At 38.3% G+C, this 17170-nt stretch overlaps 4 protein-coding genes and 1 pseudogene across 11 annotated transcripts; 2 read left to right on the top strand and 3 right to left on the bottom strand.

Moving 5' to 3' along the window:
• Positions 1 to 766: 766 nt before the first annotated feature.
• On the top strand, positions 767 to 6960 carry LOC104775862 (putative phospholipid-transporting ATPase 4). Of its 4 annotated transcripts, none has more exons than XM_010499804.3 (11): positions 767 to 1564; positions 2012 to 3904; positions 3988 to 4098; positions 4194 to 4470; positions 4557 to 4645; positions 4726 to 4810; positions 4899 to 5108; positions 5204 to 5329; positions 5429 to 5527; positions 5613 to 5804; positions 5898 to 6960. In XM_010499804.3, exons 2-11 carry the CDS (start codon positions 2112 to 2114, stop codon positions 6582 to 6584), a joined length of 3669 nt encoding a protein of 1222 aa, XP_010498106.2. In that variant the 5' UTR covers positions 767 to 1564; positions 2012 to 2111; the 3' UTR covers positions 6585 to 6960. The 4 variants fall into 4 exon arrangements, with proteins under 4 accessions (XP_010498106.2, XP_010498107.2, XP_087356547.1 ...); XM_010499805.3 differs by having other exon boundaries at positions 1145 to 1699; XM_087500421.1 differs by having other exon boundaries at positions 1145 to 1564; positions 3978 to 4098.
• Positions 6961 to 6996: 36 nt separating this feature from the next.
• LOC104775863 (uncharacterized) lies at positions 6997 to 7885 on the bottom strand. The gene is made up of 2 exons (XM_010499806.3): positions 7476 to 7885; positions 6997 to 7331 (listed from the first exon to the last, which is right to left on the bottom strand). The coding sequence occupies exons 1-2, from the start codon at positions 7683 to 7685 to the stop codon at positions 7152 to 7154; spliced, it is 390 nt and encodes a 129-aa protein (XP_010498108.1). The 5' UTR covers positions 7686 to 7885; the 3' UTR covers positions 6997 to 7151.
• A 284-nt stretch (positions 7886 to 8169) lies between these two features.
• LOC104775864 (telomere repeat-binding factor 4) lies at positions 8170 to 11470 on the bottom strand. 4 transcript variants are annotated; one of them, XM_010499811.3, is made up of 6 exons: positions 11063 to 11470; positions 9845 to 10077; positions 9638 to 9722; positions 9060 to 9143; positions 8627 to 8912; positions 8170 to 8523 (listed from the first exon to the last, which is right to left on the bottom strand). In XM_010499811.3, the coding sequence occupies exons 1-6, from the start codon at positions 11210 to 11212 to the stop codon at positions 8492 to 8494; spliced, it is 870 nt and encodes a 289-aa protein (XP_010498113.2). In that variant the 5' UTR covers positions 11213 to 11470; the 3' UTR covers positions 8170 to 8491. The 4 variants fall into 4 exon arrangements, with proteins under 4 accessions (XP_010498113.2, XP_010498111.2, XP_010498112.2 ...); XM_010499809.3 differs by having other exon boundaries at positions 9042 to 9143; XM_010499810.3 differs by having other exon boundaries at positions 9060 to 9146.
• Positions 11461 to 12449, top strand: LOC147946661 (mitochondrial import inner membrane translocase subunit TIM23-1 pseudogene; annotated as a pseudogene). Its single transcript, XR_015590453.1, has one exon. The product of XR_015590453.1 is annotated as a mitochondrial import inner membrane translocase subunit TIM23-1 pseudogene (transcript).
• An 815-nt stretch (positions 12450 to 13264) lies between these two features.
• LOC104775867 (U-box domain-containing protein 52-like) lies at positions 13265 to 16745 on the bottom strand. The gene is made up of 11 exons (XM_019239783.2): positions 16413 to 16745; positions 16237 to 16334; positions 16028 to 16149; positions 15720 to 15938; positions 15437 to 15629; positions 15296 to 15352; positions 15114 to 15191; positions 14623 to 15030; positions 14181 to 14544; positions 13683 to 14092; positions 13265 to 13579 (listed from the first exon to the last, which is right to left on the bottom strand). The coding sequence occupies exons 1-11, from the start codon at positions 16567 to 16569 to the stop codon at positions 13550 to 13552; spliced, it is 2136 nt and encodes a 711-aa protein (XP_019095328.2). The 5' UTR covers positions 16570 to 16745; the 3' UTR covers positions 13265 to 13549.
• Between the last annotated feature and the right edge of the window lie 425 nt (positions 16746 to 17170).

Raw genomic sequence — 17170 nt, forward strand, 5'->3', positions numbered from 1 at the left:
GGAAGTTCAAATCATAGTGATGGGCGATAGACTCGATAAAAGCTCCCATGGAATCATGGTGGTGAGATCCCATGCATGTGATTATCCTTCCTACCTAAGATTTACTTATATTAATTGACCAATGACCACTCACTTTCAAGCCATGCTTTAAATTAATCCTCATCCGACTTTGATTTGGCATGTTGCACTCTTTTTATTACCCTGCTGTGCTTACATTCAATTTGTCCATATACTCTGGATGTCACACCAGGCAATGTCATGTCACCATCTATCATCATAAATTCATAACTTTCATTATAATTACATGTTTAAACGTATAAAAAAGTAGACAATGATATCTATTGATTTTATAGAGAGTGTTGTACTGTTGTAATACGCAAAGTGCGTCTCTATAATAAACACATGTGACCAGTAAACGAACGAAACATCATCCATGGATCAGTTTTGAATAGAAGACACAAAAACGGTGCGGATCGGTTCAATCCACTGAGTGTAATTAACTTCGCCGCGATCTCGCTTCGTAAAAGAAAAGGAGGTTACTGACACGTCATCTCCCAATGGGGCTAAATACTTTTAAAGCAACACTTCCCTTTTTTCTTTAGACAAGGGAGGGGAATACTAAATACTAATCTTTTCAAAATTGCCGTAATATTTTTAAAATATGTACCTAATAAATACAAAGACTCTTTTTAAATTATATGAATTTAAATTAAAGAGTTGTCGGCATTTATTATATGAATTTAAATGAAAACAAATCTTTGAACTTATACAAACTTGAGTGGAATTAGAGTTTTTTTCTTTCTTTCTTTTGATTTTGTTTGTTTGACCAATCAAAGAGTGTTCAAATTAATTGAAATGGAAAAAACTATGACCAGTCCTCCTTTCACATTAATGATTTTATATTGTAAATTTAAGTCCATTAATTTGATCAGAATTTAAATCATTCATCTGCAAAATTGTAGTAATCTTTTTTTTCCTGCTAAAATTACAATTTGGTAAATCATTTATTTAGTTTTAAAAGTTAGATTAGTGTGAGAGTGTTTCTACAAAACAACATAGACATTTATTAATATATTATTACAGAAGTAAATTTATTTCTTAAAAAATACTTCTTACTTTAGTAATTTGCAGGTAATTTGAAGTTAATTAATTAGAGTTCATCATAGTCCAAGAGAGAGAGAGAGAAGAAGGCGGAGAAGAAGCAACACAGAAAGATCCTTTTGGCAGCACTACTCTAGTGCTTCAGATTTCTCAGTCTTAAGCAATAAGCAAATAACAAAAGCTAATTCACAAAAACAGAGAGAGAAAGAGACCCAAAACTGTGTCTCTCTCCTAAAACTAAAACCCTCCCCCCTGTGAATTGTGTTGCTTTGCTACTACTTCTACTACTACGTCTCTGGAGAGAAAGTCAATTTATTCAAGAGAAAAAGAGTGAGAGAGAGAAAGTTTCTAATTTTTTTTTTTTTTTTTTTGTGTTTCTTTGCGTCTTTGATCTGCCATTGTCATCAAACTTCTCTCAGCTCATCAATCAGCTTCGGTCTCCTCTCTCCTCCTCCCCACCTCGGTAATTTTTCTCCGTCCAAGATCTTGTTACTGTGTTTGAAGATCTTGGAATAGCTTTTGCAGCTTGCTCACTGCGTTTCACATTTTCCTCGGATCAATCGGAATTTCCAATGATTTACCGATTCTTTCATCTCTTGTAAGAGAAGTGGCAAATGCGTTTGAATTTTAAAAGTTTCTTTTTTTTTGTTTTCCTTGTCCTTTTCCGAGTTTCTTGCTAGATTTGAAATCCAAAATGTTAAAATCGATTCATTTTTGTCCGCTAAATCTGATAATATTGGGGCTCAGTTTAGTTTTACTCCTCATACAGATTTGTGATTACTGACTTGTATAAAGCTTTCTTATAAAGTATGCTTTTTTTTTTTTGCATACATATATATTTTCATTCAAAAGGTTGAACCTTTATCTAATGAGAAATCTTATAGTGTATTGGGTTTAATCTTCTGTGCAGACCAACATTTACTAGGGATATAAGACATTGACCACAATTGAGAATCTTGATGAAGAAGAAGAGTTCTTGATAAAGATTCCTGTATTTGTTCTTGAGAGGAATGGCAAGAGGTAGAAGAAGGTCAAAGCTGAGACTTAGCCATATATACACATTTGGATGTCTTAGGCCAAGTGCAGATGAGGGTCAAGATCCTCACCCAATCCAAGGTCCAGGATTTAGCAGGACTGTCTACTGTAATCAGCCTCATATGCACAAGAAGAAACCTTTGAGATACCGCTCTAACTATGTCTCTACCACCAGGTACAATATGATCACTTTCTTTCCCAAGTCACTCTACGAACAGTTTCACCGCGCTGCCAACTTCTACTTCTTGGTAGCTGCCATTCTTTCTGTGTTCCCTCTCTCGCCCTTCAACAAATGGAGCATGATTGCTCCGCTGGTGTTTGTTGTTGGGCTCAGTATGTTAAAGGAGGCTCTTGAAGATTGGAGTAGGTTTATGCAAGATGTGAAGATTAATGCGCGGAAAGCTTATGTTCATAAACGTGATGGCGAGTTTCGTCGCAGAAAGTGGAAAAAGATTATTGTTGGGGATATTGTCAAAGTGGAGAAAGATGGCTTCTTCCCTGCTGATTTGCTCTTGTTGTCGTCCAGTTATGAAGATGGGATTTGTTATGTAGAGACTATGAATTTAGATGGTGAGACCAACTTGAAAGTGAAAAGGTCCTTGGAAGCGACACTATCGCTGGATGACGACGAATCTTTTAAAGATTTCACGGGGACTATAAGATGTGAAGATCCAAACCCAAGTCTTTACACATTTGTTGGCAATCTTGAGTATGAGCGACAGATATTTCCACTGGATCCAAGTCAGATTCTGTTGAGAGATTCAAAGCTTAGGAATACACCTTATGTTTATGGAGTGGTGGTATTTACAGGGCATGATACTAAGGTGATGCAGAACTCAACAAAATCGCCTTCGAAAAGGAGCAGAATCGAAAAGACTATGGATTATATCATCTACACGCTTCTCGTCCTACTTATTTTGATCTCTTGCATAAGTTCATCCGGATTTGCTTGGGAGACAAAGTTTCACATGCCGAAATGGTGGTACTTAAGACCTGAGGAGCCTGAGAACTTAACCAATCCAAGTAATCCTGTTTATGCTGGAGTTGTCCATCTGATCACTGCTCTGTTGCTGTACGGATATTTGATACCAATCTCTCTTTATGTCTCCATTGAGGTTGTGAAAGTGTTGCAGGCATCTTTCATCAATAAAGATTTACACATGTATGATAGTGAGAGTGGTGTTCCAGCACACGCACGCACATCGAATCTAAACGAAGAGCTAGGACAAGTGGATACTATCCTTTCTGATAAAACGGGAACTTTGACTTGTAATCAGATGGATTTTCTGAAATGCTCAATTGCTGGCACTTCTTATGGAGTACGTTCCAGTGAAGTCGAAGTTGCTGCTGCACAGCAAATGGCTGTTGATCTTGATGATCACGGAGAAGTATCCAGTAGGACAAGTACTCCAAGGGCCCGGGCTCAAGAAATTGAGTTAGAAAGTAGCAGTAATCATCGAGCTGAGCATAATCAAAGAATTCCTATAAAGGGGTTTGGTTTCGAGGATATCAGGCTAATGGATGGGAATTGGTTGAGAGAGCCACATACAAATGACATTTTGCTGTTTTTTCGAATATTAGCTATTTGTCACACTGCTATTCCGGAGCTTAACGAGGAGACTGGCAAGTACACTTATGAAGCAGAGTCACCAGATGAAGCTTCTTTTCTTACTGCTGCTAGTGAGTTTGGTTTTGAGTTCTTTAAGAGAACCCAATCAAGCGTTTATGTTCATGAAAGGTTATCTTTTTCAGGGCAAACTATTGAAAGGTGAGACTTCTTAGAGACCTATTCTTGATTCTTTGATTATTTGTTTTAAACACACATCCTGAATGTGTACCAGAACGATGCAGGGAGTATAAAGTTCTGAATTTGTTGGATTTCACTAGCAAACGAAAGCGAATGTCAGTAGTTGTACGTGACCAGGAAGGGCAAATTCTTTTGCTATGCAAAGGAGCTGACAGGTCAGACGAAAAGCTAGAAAGATACAGTCCGTTTTAATTTTTATACCTTCATGAATATTTGAAGCAGTTCTTATAATTTTTGTTTTTTTTTCCAGTATTATTTTTGAGCGACTGGCGAAAAATGGGAAGACATACTTGGGACCTACCACTAAGCATTTAAATGAATATGGAGAAGCAGGACTCCGTACTCTTGCACTTTCATACAGAAAGCTTGACGAGGATGAGTATTCAGCTTGGAACGCTGAGTTTCACAAGGCCAAAACTTCTATAGGATCTGATAGAGATGAGTTGCTTGAGAGGATATCGGATATGATTGAAAAAGACCTTATTCTTATAGGTGCAACTGCTGTGGAGGACAAACTCCAGAAAGGGGTATGTAGATATCAGACAAGACACCTTAGTTCCATCTCCTCCATCTTGTTTATGTAAAATTGAGTTTCCTTTTTCATTTGAATTAGGTGCCCCAATGCATAGATAAACTTGCTCAAGCTGGACTCAAATTATGGGTTTTGACTGGGGATAAGATGGAAACAGCAATCAACATCGGGTTAGAACAACTACAATACCTTGAAGCAAATCTATATTTGAAGTTCTTTGACCAACTTACCTATTTGCTTTGAACTGCAGATATTCGTGTAGTTTACTTCGGCAAGGCATGAAACAGATATGTATAACTGTGATGAACTCAGAAGGAGGATCTCAAGAAGCAAAAGTAATATGGGGCTAAAATCATTTCCCTTTCCTAAGCGTAAGGACCTACAATTTGAAGATCTAATTAACATGTCTGTTGATGTGATCAGGTTGTGAAGGAGAATATTTTGCTTCAAATCACAAAAGCTGTACAAATGGTGAAGCTAGAGAAAGATCCACACGCTGCATTTGCCTTGATCATTGACGGGAAAACCCTAACTTATGCGTTGGAGGATGAGATGAAGTATCAGTTTCTTGCTTTGGCGGTCGATTGTGCGTCAGTTATTTGCTGTCGTGTGTCTCCTAAGCAGAAAGCTTTGGTATTTCCCCCCTTCGCTTGTGCCATGCATCTGCACACATTGGCATTATGAGTTTCCTTATAATTATGTTTATTTCAAAAAAATTCTAAAACAAGGTAACGAGGTTAGTTAAAGAGGGAACCGGGAAAACCACCTTGGCAATTGGTGATGGTGCAAATGATGTTGGAATGATTCAAGAAGCTGACATTGGTGTTGGTATCAGTGGGGTTGAAGGAATGCAGGTTAGTGTAGAATGTATTTTTGGTGTCCCAACTTGTAGCAAATGTACAATGATTGTTCCTATCCCGGCATTGCTTTTGCTGATTATCATTCGTTTGCAGGCTGTTATGGCAAGTGATTTTTCTATTGCCCAGTTCCGGTTTCTTGAAAGATTGCTCGTCGTTCATGGACACTGGTGCTACAAAAGAATAGCTCAAATGGTATATATGTGTACAAGATGTCTTCTAATTTTAATGCATCCTATTTTACTCTTTTGGTTTCTTACATATATTGTTCTGTATCCAGATCTGCTATTTCTTTTACAAGAACATAGCATTTGGTCTCACTCTCTTCTATTTTGAGGCCTTCACTGGGTTTTCTGGGCAATCAGTATATAATGACTACTACCTATTACTCTTCAACGTCGTCCTAACTTCATTGCCAGTGATTGCCCTTGGAGTCTTTGAACAAGATGTTTCCTCGGAGATCTGCTTACAGGTAAGATTCAGCTAAGCTGCTGTGAGAAGTCAAACCTTAAAACTTCTGTGAATTTCTCACTCACAACAAAAGAACTCTTTCTTTGTTCTGCAGTTTCCTGCGTTATACCAACAAGGGAAGAAAAATCTCTTCTTTGACTGGTATAGAATATTCGGGTGGATGGGAAATGGTGTGTACTCCTCCCTTGTTATATTCTTTCTCAACATTGGAGTCATTTATGAGCAAGCTTTCAGAGTCAGTGGCCAAACTGCTGACATGGATGCTGTTGGTACTACCATGTTTACTTGCATTGTTTGGGCTGTGAATGTGCAAATCGCTTTGACGATGAGTCACTTCACTTGGATCCAGCACGTCTTAATCTGGGGAAGCATAGGTCTATGGTATCTTTTTGTTGCGCTCTACGGGATGATGCCTCCAAGTCTTTCAGGCAACATATATAGAATTCTAGTTGAGATTCTTGCTCCTGCACCCATATATTGGGTAACCACATTTTTGGTCACAGTGACCACAGTCCTCCCTTACTTTGCCCACATATCTTTTCAAAGATTCTTATATCCGTTGGATCATCACATCATTCAAGAGATCAAGTACTACAAGAGAGATGTAGAGGATAGAAGAATGTGGACAAGAGAACGGTCCAAAGCACGGGAGAAGACAAAGATTGGATTCACAGCTAGAGTTGACGCGAAAATCAGACATCTAAGGTCAAAGCTGAATAAGAAACAGTCAAATATGTCACATTTTTCAGCTCAAGATACAATGTCCCCAAGATCAGTATAGCTTCTGGGGCATTCTCAGGAATTTTCTCTTAAAGGTTAATTATACTTTTTAAGATTTCCAACCTGTAGAAACAGTATCAGGCTCTGGATTTTGATTTCAGACTGGAGATAGCTCTTGATGCCGTTGTGTGTATGACATGGAAGAAGGGAGAATCTTATATAGCGTGAGCTGACTGATGGTTTGGGGGTTCTTGTTGTTGTATCAGAAACAGTAACTATACATAGATTTTTTTTGTGTATACTTAGGACAGATCGCAACACCAACCAAAAAAAAGTATCATCCTCCTTTTGTTCCTCTCTCAAATGTTGTTTACACTATTCTGACATCAGATTCCAAAGGATACTTGCGAATTGTGATAGACAAACATATTTTCTCATGGTTCTTGTTTTGCTAATATTGACTCAGAAAATGCTGGACACAAGAAAGAACATATAATAAAATTGATGTTTTGGATCTTATATAGTGATTCATACAGCAACTTGTTGAAATCCAAAAAAAAACAAACAAACTTGCAAACCAAGAATGCAAAAGCTCGAAGCGGTACAACACTCTGATGAAACAGAGGAACTATTTTTTCTTGGCTTTGGGCTTGTCAATGGATGGAGCATTGTTTTTAGAAGATTCAATCCCAGTTTTGCGGCCCTCTAGCAAATTCATGGTCTCACCAATCCCAATCTTGTCTTCACCAGCCAACAACTTCGTTAGCTTATCCTCTGTGAAATCACCTTTCTTCGTCGTCAATCGTCCCTAGAGAAACAATTTAAGTCAATTGAACAAACAAGATTAGTCTTATCGATTCATCACTCTATGAGAAATTTCATCGAACAGGTGGTGGGCTACTACTATTAATGTTACAAATGTGGTGAATTTTGTTCTATCAGATTTTATAACCTGGCAGAGTCTGATGTACTTGGAGATCAATAAATCGGATTCAGAGCGAGGTTCCTTGAGAATACCCAGAAATGATCCAACACCGGAAGATGGAGAAATAGGCGGTGTGGGTGTAGTAGACGCGGACGATGCGGCTGAGAACTGTTTCTGATGGAACTTCTTCGCCGCAGCAGTAGCCGTTCTCAAAACCCTCCCCGCTTTGATCGCCATGGACAAGCACCAGCTAATGTATCTATCGTATGTGTGACTCTCTCCCTATTCTAAGTGATTATTTTTCAGATCTTTCGGTTTACGAGCAAATTAAAAAAAAAAAACTCTTAAACCCAAGCCCATCTTTTTTTTGTTTAGTTCAATTCAACCCCGCTAATCTCTTAATTCTTTACCAAAATTTCCCCAAACTATAAAAATTCAATCTGAAATTGAAGATTGTATCTACTTTATTTAGAAAATTACGTCATTAAGATTTAAAATTCGTTCATGTCATAGTCAATTCTTCCAAAAACTGTATCGGTAAATACTAAATAACAGCACTATTTATAGAAAGACAAGTTTTTAAAAATATTAGGGTATCTCTCCAATTTAAAATGGTTTTAATATTGCTTGACACTCAAGAGTCTCTCCTATAGATGGTAAATTTGAGCAAGTAATCTCTGCCAACTTGTTCTTCTCGGTTAGTTTACGACTGGTCAAAGTCTTTAACCTCCAAAAGATCCTTTATTATATAGTTTTTCAAGCTAAAAAAATCATCTGGTTTTTAAAAGCACACAATACAAAAAAAATAATACGATCCTTTCCAACCACACCAGAAATTCAGATGTTTGGGCTAAAATTACTCAACTACCTAATTTTATGATGATAAAATGAAAGAAAGTTAAGTGTTATTTTTGTCCAAACATATTCCTAAAGTTGGTAATCATAAAAACAAAGGAAGAAGATAACGCAAAAAGCTAATATAGCCCCTATTATCAACTAGCAACTCCAGATTCTGTGCTGCTTTCTTTTTTGTCCCATCATCCTCAATCCAGGAACATAATATTTCCCTGACAACCTGCAACAACAGAACAAATCTGACAAAGATTAGACACCAAAGATTTCTACAAGGAAGAATACTGATGAAAATAGTGTGTCAGGATTCTTTTTAATTCATTTACATTCTTCGTGCATCTCTCTCGCTATCACTAGCATATACTCCGCGTGTTTTGCCAGATTCATCATTCTCTCTATCTCTTCTGACGATCCTTTGACCACATCTAATTTGTTCTCTACTTCCACGAGCTTATAAGCTGCGGTTATTGAAGCTTCACCAACCATCTCCTGTGAAATAGAGGGTCCTTGACTGTGTGTCTGCCGGGGTTTCGCGTTCATCTCTTTTGGTCTCGCTACTTGTGGTGTTCTTGGTATCAAGCTATTGTCATTCATCTTGTAGAAGTTCTGTGTCTGTTGTGTGTATTGTTGCATTTTTGAAGAACCAAAAAAAATAATAATAATAATAATAAGCAGGAATGAGGACACAACACAGACCAAGAAAGATTGCGCACTTGTTCAACCAAGGCTTTCAAGACTTACTGATTTTAAGTGGCTAACCTTTTCAAGTTTTCCCTGAGCAGCAAGCCTCCTCAATCTTGAACTAAGAACCCTTCTGAAATTTGGTGGTGCTCCATGTCGTTGCTGCTATACACATACCAGACCGTTATCATGAATTTGATCATTACATCACAAACTTGTCCATTACAGGGTTAGCTGCTAAGACTGATAGTGGATACTGAACCTAATAGAGCTCTATAGTATTTTTTTAAGATTATCATACTGACTTCAATGCAATAACTAGGATCAAATTATAATCGTAATGAATGGTTGAATAATATAAGACTTTACATTGATAACTCTGATTAACAGACGAAACGTTGAGACAGATGAATAGATATGACTCAAGTAATTTAAATTTGCCAAAACCAATGCTTCATTCACATCTTAAAGTGGTACAATGATTGTGTATTTCAGAATTCAAGATAAGATTGGTGTTTAACTGTTTATATTGCTCATTAGATTAGCTTGACTTTGCTTTCAGCATAACTGAATAAGCAGCTTGCGAAATAGATCAGCGTTTCAGTGATGACAACTGCAGAATAAAGAGAGCGCCAAAATATGAGTATATGACTAACCTCAATGCAGTTGTAAATTGCACTGACATCAGATCCGTTAACATCCGTCAAGGCTGAAAGAGCTTCAAATATCATTCCATCATATCTTCATAAAATAATGGCTCATCAGAAGCGTAACAATGCAAGTAGACTAGCAATTTACAGTACTTATGAATCTCCACAGGATTAAGTACTGGCTCAGAAAAGAAGGAAGTAATGAAATCAAACCTGGGAACATTCTTCGCATCAACAACAATGTTACAAAACTCCTCAATGTTTTCAGAAGATACATTACGGATAAGTTTAGCTACTGGAGAAGGGATAGCATTAGGGATTTGATTACAGGTAGCGGCAGCTGCAGCGGAAGCCAGATCAAAAGCAGCAGCTTTGATTTTTGGTGTCCTTATCTTATCCTTAGAGCCTTGAATGCCAGGGGCAACACTTAAATTACGCCACTTATCCTAAAACATATGAAACATCGGATGACTAAGATTCGTGTTTCATAGGTAAACAAATAAGGGAGACAGTGCTAATTTTCAAATCCTGAATAGATGAAATAAAATGAAGACAGAGATATCAACCTCAAAGTTCAGACTCAACAATACATACTTTCTTTAGGTTTGAAAATTTGTGTTCGTATCAAGATTTTTCAAAAAAAAAAATCCTATGACATAAGAAGACAAAAGTCATCATAGACAATGATCGACTAAAATTGGTTCTCCTAAACCAGATTCAGAAAAGAGTAAAAAGAAAAAGAAAAGAATACCGATCACCTGCTTTAACCCTAAAGTTTCAAAATTTTGTCGTGCAAACCATAACTAGAGATTCTACTTGCATAGCATTAGATTAAAACAAGTACACATTTTCTATAACCGTCTTAGCTAGTGTCATATACAGCCATTATAGCGAATCAAACACCTAGATCTCAGAGTAATATGAAGACCTTCTCGCAGGTGAAAACTACAAAAGAAACAGAGAAGACAACCTGTCGACTTGACTCACCAGAGTAGAAACTCAATTCAAGAAAAAATCTACAAATTATAATCTTTCTTCAGCAAAAACTTACACTCAAATAAAGCAACTAAAATTCAAAGTCCAGTAAAAGATGATAGAACACATAAATAGTAAATATTAGAGAAGTAACAAATCACACTTCAATCATCATTGGGGAAAAAAACAAACACAAACGACGCACTCAATTCATATCAGTAACCTACTCTAAAACAAAAGCACCGGGAGAAGATTGAACCAATCACAAAATTTCAAATTTCAACTCCAAAGAAGTCTTGAACTAAATCAGACGTATTCAGTTAACAAAGTGATCATTCCCGTTGTGCTTTTAAACTCTATAATTAGGGTTTCCCATGTTTCAACAACAGCCAGTAAAAAAAAAGAAGGAGTAATTGAAGAAGAAGATAATAATTATAAATAAAATAAAAGAAAAACCTTGAGGTCGATGTTGGAACGATTAGAGAGCTGCCCATCGAATTCAGAATCGCGGAGAATATTCTTCCACTTGCCGGGACCGTGCTTTCTAACACCGGCGAGTAATGCCTCCTCTTCCTCCGCCGTCCATTTAAGCTTCTGGTTTCCCATCTCTTCTGTTATCGCCTCTTTGTGTCGCTTCTTCGTTTTTTTGTGTGTATATAATCACACAAATCAAATATTATTGGTGACAAAGGACGTCTCGCCGCCGATTCTTCCGCCGCGCTTTGTCCCCAATAACTTATTGCTTTTTTTTTCTCTTCTTATTATTCAATATTTATTTGCAAATCCATACAAAAATCTTTTTTTGATATATGTATGTATATCTATTGGGTATATTGAAGAGATCAATCTACAAAATGGGTTGTTATGGTAGCATTTACAATTTAAGAAGCATATTATGTAAAAGTTTGAAAACTATAGGGTCGTAATTGGAAAAAACTTAAATTGGGTAAAGATTTTGGGGTAAATAATTCTAAATAAAACATCAGGGGTCAAATTCGAATCAATCACAAAATCTTACCAACCCTAAAAATGTCTCTTTTCGAATTCTGAGCTTTTCTCTGTCTCTCTCTCTCACTCACTCACTCACTCCGTCGTCTTCTAATGGCGATCAATCATGGCTCGGATCACGAGTCCGACGAAAACACGCGTCTTTACCATCCTTACCAGAGCTACCAAGTCCCGATCAAAGCTCAGTATCTTTACAAGCTCCCTACTTCTCCAGAATTCCTCTTCACGGAAGAGTCCCTCAAGCAGCGTCGATCATGGGGGGAAAATCTCACCTTCTACACTGGGGTAGGTTATCTCGGCGGATCTGTAGCCGGTGCTACAGCTGGGGTCTTCTCCGGTATCAGGAGCTTTGAAAATGGAGACACGACTAAGCTTAAAATCAACAGGATTTTGAATTCGTCTGGTCAGGCAGGTCGCACTTGGGGTAATAGGATTGGGGTGCTTGGGTTGATCTACGCAGGGGTTGAGAGCGGTGTGGTGGTGGTAACTGATAAAGACGATGTTTGGACTAGTGTTGTGGCTGGCCTCGGAACCGGAGCGGTCTATAGGGCAGCTCGAGGAGTGAGATCTGCGTCTGTGGCTGGTGCTCTTGGCGGAGTAGCGGCTGGTGCTGTTGTCGCTGGGAAGCAGGTTTTCAAGCGGTATGCTCACATATGAAGAACCGGAGTGATCTTTAGAGTACCTGTATGGGATAGGGAAATCATAAAAATCAGAGCTTTCTGGGGTTTCTAGGGTAGAATTCTGGTTTTCATATAGCAAGATTAAAGCTTGAGAACCTTTATTTATATATAATAACAATGATAATAAAGGTTTTACCGTTTGGTATTTGAATCTCCATGAGTTCTTGCTTATGATCATGCTAGTTTTTGTTATTTGTTGTGCCTCTTTTTCACTTGTCCAAAAAGCGTGGATGTTGTTGTTATCAGACTGACTCAAGAGGTGAAATAGCTTTCGTTCTCCTTTCCTCAATGACTCTATCTTTCATCATTTTGTAAAGAAGAATGAATAGTTTAAACTGTTCACACTATGTGATTGTTCGACTGTGGTATTCACCAGTGATTGTTTGGCTCTGTTATTCACCAGTGTTGATCGCTCATTTGTTAACAGTTGGCCATCTAATCTCTACTAGCATTTCTGAGTTATTTTAAGTTCTTGGTTTCTCTAGCGGGGACTTTTTCTTATTGTATGTGATTGTTCGTTGATCCAGAACGTGCGAGTATCACACATATCCCTTAGTTGTACTCATTTTCATATCCGGACTCTCTGTTGAAGTTTTTCGTTTTATCTCTGAAATTTCTCTAGGTAACGACTTCAACAATATGTTTCATGATATAACGTGGATCTGTTGTGGATTTCTCCTTTTTGCCTCTTAAGTCTCAAGTATCTTTTGCTTTTTGCATGCTGTGTATTAAGTCTAAGCCGGTATTGTCTCAAATTGACAAAGTGCCTTGTCTGCTAACATTGCTGGTGCAGCTCTGACAGGTATTCCCTTAGGTTTAAATTATTTGTGTGTGATTACTTGCATCAAAAAATTTACATTCAAATAAGATAGGCTGTAATTTCTGTATCTTAGAAAAGATTTTATTGTGCTGCAGATGGAATGCTCTTGCGCAAAGGTGAGTTGAATTTGCAAGGGCGAGACAACTCTTCTATAAGAAAGGTGTTTTTTTCAAGAGACCAAAAAATAAAGTGTTTGATATACAAGATAGGAACTTCGACAGTATGGGAGATCAACATTGAACTTTGGGTGGAGTACAAATCATGAAATACTGACAGCAAATTCCATCGCATTGGCTTGTTTATGATCATGTAAATCGCCTTCGTCTAATAAGTACGGGAGGGCATCGGATGCTTAAACTGAGCAAGTTCATCGCAGATCTCAGAGATAGCCAATGTCGCTTCACTTTGTTCTACGTCGAAGTTCCAATGTTTTTGTCAATAGGATGTTCTCAATGCATCCTCTATCTGCATGATTGAAATAGAGACTCAGGAATCAAAGAAGTCGATATTGTATTCCTTTTCGAGATGAAGATTAGATATGTGTTATTGCAGGTTCTAATAAACCAACCTGAGAGGAAGATATTGGGGAAAGAGGAACCGAATTGTGAGCACGTGACACAGAAAATATTCTGTTGGAGTTACGTACTTCATGATCCTCTGTTGCAAACTCCCGTAGTTTGCTCAGTGCAGGCAGCAAAACGGAAGCAAGATCAGGTCTATCCTTTTTCCGCAGCTCGCAGCACTGCAGAGCCAACTGAGCTAGAACCAGAGTCTCTTCTTCAGGCCAGTCTGATATTTTTGGATCCAAAACTTCTCTGAGTCTCTTCTTCTCAATTGCTTTCTCTACTCTATGGCTTAAACCCATTGCTGGCATCGCTGTGATGATTTGCAGAAGCACCACCCCAAATGAGTACAAGTCAGACTTCACTCCAAGCATTCCCGTTTGCTGGTACTCGGGGTCAATATAACAAAATGTACCTGTTTCAGCGATTGGATACATGTTAGGACACCAAAAGGAGATGGAAAGATTATATTTGTTTGGTTCAAGGTAAAATGAAAGTATTACCGGCTGCAGCAGTCATGTGATAATGGCTGAAGCTATCAGCAATAGCGGGAGGTACCAACCGAGCTAAACCAACATCACTGATTTTGCTAATGAAATGTCTGTCTAGCAGAATGTTTGCTGGCTTCAGATCTCGATGTACTAGTGGCTCGGGTTTGGCCTGGTGAAGGAAAAGAAGTCCTGTAGCAATCTCAGCAGCGATTCTAAACCGTTCTCTCCAAGATAATGGTGGAGTATTATCTTTGCAGAAGAGACGATCTTCTAGTGTTCCATTTTCCATGTACTCATACACAAGACAGCCATACTCGGGACAAGCACCGAGGAGGATCACCATGTTAGGGTGCCTCATGCAACTTAGAACCTCGATCTGGTGAGAAAAACATATGCAAATTAGTATGGAGAAGACATGCAATATATTAGGGATGATGTCAGATTATATTACTACCTCTTGGTTGAACTGCTTCAGGCCTTGTGAAATATCTGACTTCAAGATTTTGATGGCAACAGAAGTGTTTTCAAGAACGGCTTTATACACAGGTCCGTACCCTCCTTCCCCAATCTTTAGAGTATCTGAAAAACCGTCTGTAGCACTTTCAACATCTCTTATGCTATATCTTCTGTAGGATATGCTATTGGCCATCTTCTGTTCCTTGAACCTGGCCTGCATCTCCACAAGTCTTCTTTTGTGGGTCTCCATTTCCGCTAGACGTTGTGCCATTTCAGCTGCTTCGATCGCACTCTGTGTTTTTTGCTTATCCATCTCAGACAAAGCCCTAAGCATCTCTCTTGCTGCCTTTGATTCCTCCAGCTTTTCAGTTTCCGCGGCAGCTCTAGGTACTTGAAGATGAGGGGCCTGCAAGCATTTATTCAATTTCTGATATTGGGACCTTTTCAAGGAGGCATTCTCGGTTGTCCATATGGAAGTAAGTATCTTACACTTTCTCTACACATGGAAGCGTTAAACTGCTGCAATTGGAGTCTCAATCTTCTCACCTCTGCTTCAAGATTTTGATTCTGAGCATATTCATGCACAAAGAACACAAACATCTCAGAACCATGCACTTGATATTCTGCATACCCGAAAACACCAAATCGACGTTTTTGGAACATTAATTTACCTGGTGTTCAGTGATAATTCCCTCAGATAAGCCTTCCTCTCCATCAGTCATCTCAGACTACAGATTTGAAAGAAAATGTAAAAGGCCAGAAAAATTGGAGGCAAGAATGTCGGTTTGAAACGTGATGAGGATACTACTAACCATGGATGTGGAAGAGTGTGAGCTTCCACCATAGGTGGATCGTCCTAGGATGCTGTAGAAACTAGCATTTGATTCAGCACTGTGACCGCTGGAAGAGGATTCATTGCTAAGCTCTGACAGAGGACTCCTGTTAATGGTTGGCTTGTAATGAGGTTTAGGTGGAGAAAAATCTTCTTTCAACGCAGGAGATGACCTGCAAGAATGATAAACCAATGATTCCTGTGAAATAAAAAAAAGCAATGATTCACCAGACAGAACCGGATGAAAAAACCATGTTAATTACCTTCCGGGTTCACTGGAAGGGGTATAACTTGGTGGGCCAGGATCAGACATCATTGCGGGTTGTTTTGAAGGAGGAGGAGAGTGTTGAGGACCTTGAGGTGTCTGAGTCCGAGTCGCTGATCTGCTTGTTAGGAGCCTACCTTTAGACACAATAAAGACAGCACATGTATCTGGAGCTGTTTTAAGCAGCGTCGTTGGCACATCTGCGCTCTTAAACTTCCTGGTTAAGACCATAGCAAAGAGTTTTAGCATTCATGGAACCGAAGTTTGAGATTACAGTAGTAGGTTATATGAGAGAAAGATAGAGACTTGAGGAAGGAATTTCGCGCAGAGGCTCCAAGGACTATATTTGCAATGGAATTATTGGTGATGTAGTCAATAATTGCACTCGAGATGTCAATATCGTGAAGAAGAACCTCAGTTGCTATAATCTGAGAGAACATATATGATGAGGTCAGAGCTATATATATATACATATGTGTGATTGTTGTAAACAGACAGAGAGATTGATCTCTGACCCCTTTCCGAGCACAGAATCCTCTATAGGGAAGGAAGAACTGGTGCGCCTCTTCCTGGTTGTCATGTGTAGCCTCTGTGTTCTCTCCTGCACCAATTCCTGTTATAAGAAATATCGTTAGATTGATTGATGATGGTGGTGATGATGGTATAGAAGAGATGATAACGATGCCATTACTCAATTTGGTTTGAACATGGAGAAGGATACAGTTTGAAGAATCGACGATGATATTATCGACAGCCCATTTCAAAGCGTGTTGGCTGTTTTTATCTTTATCAATGGCTATGGCGGTAACTGCTTTACTGTCTTTTCCTTTAAGTCTTCTTGCAGCCATCTTTCTCAGCCCTCGAGATGATAATGTCTGAAACTTGTTTCTCGAGAAACTAGAAAGACTTGTGGCCTTTTAGCCTCAGGAGGAGGAAATGAGGAGACAGAATGATAATGAAAAATGGTAAAAGAAATTGAGAAGAGAAGAGGAGAGGAGAAGAGAAAACAGATGTTAACTGTTTTTGTTTGTTGGGAAAATCCAAACCTTATAATGGTTTCTGCACTTTGCTAAATTTAGCGGGTTTTATTTCCAACAATTTAACAGTCTTTTTCAATTTTAGTTGATGACTTATCTTTACAATGTTTTTTTTATTTTAGGAACTTCCATCTCATATTTTGTAAGCTGCAATTCTTTTTTATTATTTGACAGCATCTTGTAAATTGTATAATTAGGACAAATATTTGCGTAATGACATCTTATTTTAATATATGTAAACTAGGATAATTTGGAATCCAAAAAGTTCAAACTGATTTTATGATTGATTGGACCAACGTTTCATACCTCAAATGTTTGTGATGATCTGAAACTATGCGGTATACATGACATACATACCACAGAAATAGAATCATCACTACTCTCTACTCTCGATCACTTGCGAAACTACGAG

The sequence above is a fragment of the Camelina sativa genome, chromosome 3 (assembly GCF_030686135.1).
Source record: "Camelina sativa cultivar CO46 ecotype springtype chromosome 3, ASM3068613v1".
In the NCBI taxonomy this organism is placed as follows: domain Eukaryota; kingdom Viridiplantae; phylum Streptophyta; class Magnoliopsida; order Brassicales; family Brassicaceae; genus Camelina; species Camelina sativa.